The sequence below is a fragment of the Temnothorax curvispinosus genome, unplaced genomic scaffold (assembly GCF_003070985.1).
Source record: "Temnothorax curvispinosus isolate PA1 unplaced genomic scaffold, ASM307098v1 QBEX01008203.1, whole genome shotgun sequence".
Taxonomy (NCBI): domain Eukaryota; kingdom Metazoa; phylum Arthropoda; class Insecta; order Hymenoptera; family Formicidae; genus Temnothorax; species Temnothorax curvispinosus.
The window spans coordinates 1-6,022 of NW_020217983.1; the positions used below are offsets into that span (position 1 = coordinate 1).

Sequence of the window (6,022 nt, forward strand, 5' to 3'; positions counted from 1 at the left end):
GGGGGCTAAAAAAAGATCAAAAATTTGTTTTTGATTTTTTAGAAAAACGAGAAACTACCGAACGTTTTGAATACGGTACCAAATACTACCAATCAACCACCAAACGATTGGTAAAAAAAAATATATCAATAATCTACTTGGGGGGGCTAACTTTGTTGAGGTCGCTGACGCGAGTGTGAGAAAGTTGTCGCTGCCATCTATGAGCAACGATTTGAGTAAACCTGAGCACGTTTGTTACCAAAAATACGTAAAAATTTTCAGTTATCTTTTTTCTCATCGGTTTCGCTCAACAAGTGTCTTAATTAAAATTACGAGATTTTAACCTACAATTTCGAATCTTTGATAGTGCTTTGTCGCACGGCGCACGGGCGGATTCTTCGCGTCGCGCGGTGTCGATTATCGGGCATCGGTGTGAAGTTATCCGCGCGTAGTTTGAATTTCTCGCCGGCCAGCGCACATCGGTCATCGCTCGTCCGTTTATAACTGTCGCGTCGCGTGCAACGACCGGTCATCTTTTCGCGTTATTTACTCGTTCGTAGCGGATCGTGCGTGCCATCGGGAGCGTCGTACAAACTTCCGAGCGACTGTCACGTTGTGGGTAATCGTGTTTCTCCAATGGACATGTGTTTGGATGAGCGAGTATCCAGAACGACGAAACGAAGCAGCCGGAAGCCGGAGCAGGGCGAAGGACGGGGCGGCATCGATGGTGGTCGACGACGGATCGGTGAGTAAAATTATTTGCTGCATCCGCATGCTCGTTAATCTTCGCCGCGAGCTTAATTACGCGATTTAACGGGACGAGATCGTGAGTCGGCACTCGACTGCCGATACAAATTCACGGCAAATAAGTGGAAAGTAGGTTAAATTAACCCACACATGCGAGAGAGAGAAAAGTGTCGCAGAACAAGTACTTGGGATTTCTCTGGCCGCTTGCACGCGCGGACCACTTTTATTCGATAATATAAAACTGTCGTGGTAGAGTTGTTACAATGGCGTGCAGCGTTCATTTCTCAGTTCCACGTACATCTCGTGCGAATTGATTGCGGTGTTCGTTCCGCAATATTCCCACCTGATCAATCATAAAATTATTTAATTAATTATTATTGTATGTACAATTTATTTCGGCTTGTTGCATAAAGCTTGAATGATCTGTAATTCGCATCAGATTTTAATTCAAAATTCTAGTTATAATTTTATGTGCTGTACGTTTAAATATGTATATAAATAAGTAAACATGTCATATATGTATTTAATAATTAAATTTATAAGATATATTTTATATATTTAATTAAATTTATAAGAAATATTTTATATCTTTGATAATTAATATATAAAATATGATAAATATATATTAACATAATATAAAAGAATTATATACACATTTTTTTACATAATTTCAACGCTTGTATTTGATATAATTTCTCTTGGTTTTTGGTATCATATGACACATAAAATTATAAATAGAAAATTCCAGAATTCTGACACAAATTATAAATTGTCTCTATAATCGGCTTAAACATGAACTTAATCACGAGACGCGATAGAGAATTAATCCTCTTTCTTCCGAATAAATCTGATAGCTAGCGAGTTTTTATCGAAATAATTATATGCTGCGCATTTACCTATGGCCCTTACGATCTTCGAGAGCCAGTTTATTGAAAAGTATTACGTCCGTATCCGGATCAGTGTCCTCCTCGGTCATGTTAAAAGTGCGCTGATACGAGACGACACCGACGATTGATGCAACATCTTCCGTTAACGTGTCAAAATCCACTGCCGCAATGTTATAAAACGCCATTTGTTCGTTTATCCGTTTGGATAAGCTTGAATAATATTTCGAATATTACAATATTTAACGGCTCTGCTACGTAAATTAACGCAATTTACGAAATTCAAATATTTATCTGATTTTATCAAATATTTACACATAGATAAATTGTGTAATTTACGAAACTCAAGATTGATCTTTTTTTTCAAATATTTATGCATACATTGTGCAATTGTACGTTACAAAAGAATATAATTAAATCACTATCTTTTGAAAAAAAGAATTGTAGAATTAAATGCCAACGTAATATGTAACAAAAACTTTTAAAATTCATGCGATATTTATTATATAGCAATTTTTACTTACGTGCATGGAATTCTGAAGAGTGTTGTGGAATTAGCAAGGAAGATTTTGAAAAGCAATATACCAGATGTTTTTAGCATATTTTCGGACGTCATCACTGATGCTCTGACTGGTTGACCTGAAATTTACGACATTTTCCAAGTTTCGTAATAATAAGGTCTCGTATAATTTTGCTTAAATATAATTTCGTATAACAATTGTCTAATAATATATTTGTATAACAAATTAGTATTAATGTCAATATTCTTCTGCTTTTCTATATTTACTCCATTTACTCCAATGAATAGATAATTATATCCTTGTATTCTGATACCGCAAAACGGTGTTTCGGCTTTAGTCGCCAGATAATAGATTCCCAAGGCTCCACGATTAGCCGCGTAACCCATCTCTTGGTTCCAATTCGTTGATTCCATAGGGAAGCATGTCCCTTTTGCATAGGATATTCCTCCTTGTGGACAGGGCCATGCGATAAATTTGCATTTCTCATTTTGCGAGCGGACGGTCTCTATATAGAGCTGAAAAGCTCTTAAATGGCTACACGCTATATTCTTGTCCAATAAATCCTCTAAAACAAATTGTCGAAAAAGAGATAAATGTAATAAAGATAATAATTAATAAAAACAGATAAATGTAAGATAAATGTAATAAATATAATTAATAAACCGAGTAATAAACATTTTTTAATGAGAAACGGATTAAATACTTTATGATAATCGCAAAATAAATCTAAAACTTTTTTTTTTGACGTTATTAATCAGTACAATTTGCTAGTAATGTGTATTGAAAAATTAAAAAAACTATATGGGAATAAAATATTTTAAAATTTAGACACGATATAAATATTTTGCATCTTATAATAACTTTAACTGACAATAAGTCAAAATTGAACATAATTAAATGGAACGCATAATTAAATATTGGACTACTTCCTGTTAGTGTATGATCGCGCTCGCGGATCACTTTTTAATTTACCTTTCAAGTGACTGACCATCACCGAGTTCTTAATATCGGTGCAGCCGGGCTGCTCTCTGCCGCCGTTGGGGAAAAAGTCGATGTGTCCGATCGGCTTAAGTAGGCCAAAGCCATCCATGAAATCCTGAGAGCCGTCGGTGTGAATGACATCGACGAGACGGGCATCGGTGGCATCCAATTTTCTCGCCCTTTCCCGGAACAGATGATGCCTGAAGAAGGGTGACGCCGGGTCGAGACCCGTTATGCGACCCAAAAGCAGACTTCTCTTTTTCAACAGTTCCGAGGCGCAGCCGGCCACGTGTGCGCCGAGACTGAAACCGATCACGTGGATGTTGACGGGATCGACCCCCAAATTAATGGCGTCTAAAAGCACCAAGGCCAATTGCCGGCCAACCAGTTCGCTATTTGCCACCGCAGCTCCGTAAGAACTGCCTGCCCCCTTCGTCCAATCCAAGATAATGACGTTTACGTCTTCCTGTACGCGAAGTTGAACAGAATTTTGAAGATCTTAACATTTCTTTAATGATTGCTTGAAAATACTTTCTTTCGATTTACAATGGTAAATCGAAAGAAAAAGATGTTTAGTTAAACTGTTAAAACTGAAAGATAAACTCCTGAAGATTACTATATCGAGAAGGAAATTTATGCCAAGTAGTGCGCCGACGTCGCTTCCGCTGCCCTTGAAACCGTGTATCAACACGCTGAGAGGCTTGCTGACATTGAATTGGGAATGAACGATGGACTTTAAGTTGTCCCCGTACTGTAAGGGTTTCGGATTTTGCCGGTCCGCACGTGTGTAGAGGAAGAACCTGGTTTGAATTACGTTAGGATGCTCGGGTGGCCGTTTTATCGATAAATGCGGCGGCGGATCCGCAAAGCAACCGAGTAGATCTGAAATATTTGACGATATTGGGAAATAAATATTTATTTTAAGACATGTTAAAGTTCCGGAAAATTGACCGTTTGTTATTTTATCTGGTTTAAAACTTTCTTCTTTACAATTTTAACATTTGTATTAAGAGAAAATAATTAAAAATTATTTTAAAATATACTTGTTTGAAAAGAAAACGAATTGCAAACGGAAATATCGAATTTGTATTAAATTTGTTTATGTCAACGTATTAAAATTATTCTAGATAAAAGTAAAATCTGTGTTATCTTACCGTAACAAATTTTACTTTTTTCCTCGCGAGAAATGGCAATCCGTCTTAGCATACCACGATTTCGCGCCGTGAAACGTTTGACTGCAAAGAAATACAGTATCACTTTAACGGGAAAAGTTTAATAACGGAGCTTCAATCGCGATATTGTGTACATCTGCGCGTTATTAACATTTCTTTTGCCTGATCGCCCCACTTATACTTTACTTTCACCCGCGGAGCACCGCAAATTATCATTGGCACAACATCGCTTCAGTACGATTTGCGCGCCGGTGGATGCTATATAGTCTGCGCTCCCATAATTTAATTTTCAATCTATCACAACATTGCAATATTGCATCATGAACCCTATTATGATAGTCGTGCTGTGAAAGTGTGTCATATGTAAATGCGACCTTAAGGTGCAAAGTACGTCGGTATCTCTCATCGTGCGAATGTTTGTTTCGTGCGCATAGTGAGCGTGTGTGGTATTTGGTTTATGTGATTTTTTTTTTAGTTGAATGACATTTCACGACGGAAAAATTTAGATATTCTGCTTCTGGCGACTTATATGCGCGTGTGCACGGCGCACATGTCTATACAGCAATTACGTAACAAATATCAGCAAATTATGCTGGTATCAACCTATATTAAAGTTAATGAACCATAAACGCGGTGGTCCGATCAGTGAAGATTTAAAGTTACACGATATATTTGGAGGGGTAAAGCCTTAGTGATGTAAGTCAAATTTTTTAAAATATTGACTTACATCACTATATGGCTTTTACTTATCCATTTATACTTTAACGAACTACGATAATATTACGTTTCATCGGCAAAATCATTTTTTTACTTAGAAAAATATTAAAAAATAATTGGCAAATACACAGTGTGTATAAAATCATGTAATCTACATTAATAGATACGAAAATGATGAAGAATTTTGACAATTTTTATTAGCGCAATACCTGATTTTCAATCCAAGCACTTGATTGTTATTTTTATTATTCTGATGTAACACGTTTAGCATTATATTCGTTAGAGTACTTACCAGGCTGCAATTTTCCGGCAATTGACGTAATAACAGCAATGATCATCAGCAAAGCAAGCAGAACACGATGAACGTTGACTGACCGCATCTTGCCACTGAATCGTCGAAACTTCGCGTCCTTCGTGGAGATCGTTGCATCCCGCTTCTCCTCCTTCTCCCACGCTTTCTGCCGCTTCTTCTTCTTGGTCCTCTTCTTCTCCCGCCGAATTGCTTCGCGTTTCTGTCGCTGTACGCTTTTTGTTTGCCTACCGCCAGACTCTGCGCCCAGGAACAAGCTCTACCCAACTGTAGAAAGCGCACCTTCTATGAGCAGCCTTCTTTTTGCGCAATCACCTTTCCGCTTGCCAGAGCCTGACGACTGCTCCAACATTATAAGTCTAAGTTTGCGACAATTCGCGACAAAGAAATTTATTTGACGTCGTCTATTTTGTTTTTGTTTCACTTACGTTACATATTTTCCTATTTTTGTATTTTTTTTTAATATATTAAAAGATTTAAATAAAGAATAAGTCAGTTTTATAATTTTATGATTTTAATCTGGAGAATCTTCCTTTTCTTTATTTAGAAATTAATTTTTCACGTCAAACAGAAAATATGCCGAATTTAGATATGTTCTCGATTGATAATCTCCCATCGGTAAAGTTCAGTGACATTGGCGTGTGAGTACGCTTTCGCTGAATAACTACGACTGCCTTGACATGATGTAACTATGTCATACCATCCTCCAAT

The 6,022-nt window shown here is 37.1% G+C and overlaps 1 protein-coding gene across 1 annotated transcript; it reads right to left on the minus strand.

The window, feature by feature from the left end:
• Positions 1-926: 926 nt before the first annotated feature.
• On the minus strand, positions 927-5,611 carry LOC112457742 (pancreatic lipase-related protein 2-like). The gene is made up of 8 exons (XM_025020957.1): positions 5,294-5,611; positions 4,267-4,347; positions 3,729-3,994; positions 3,104-3,578; positions 2,445-2,696; positions 2,135-2,249; positions 1,623-1,823; positions 927-1,069 (listed from the first exon to the last, which is right to left on the minus strand). The coding sequence occupies exons 1-8, from the start codon at positions 5,379-5,381 to the stop codon at positions 985-987; spliced, it is 1,563 nt and encodes a 520-aa protein (XP_024876725.1). The 5' UTR covers positions 5,382-5,611; the 3' UTR covers positions 927-984.
• Between the last annotated feature and the right edge of the window lie 411 nt (positions 5,612-6,022).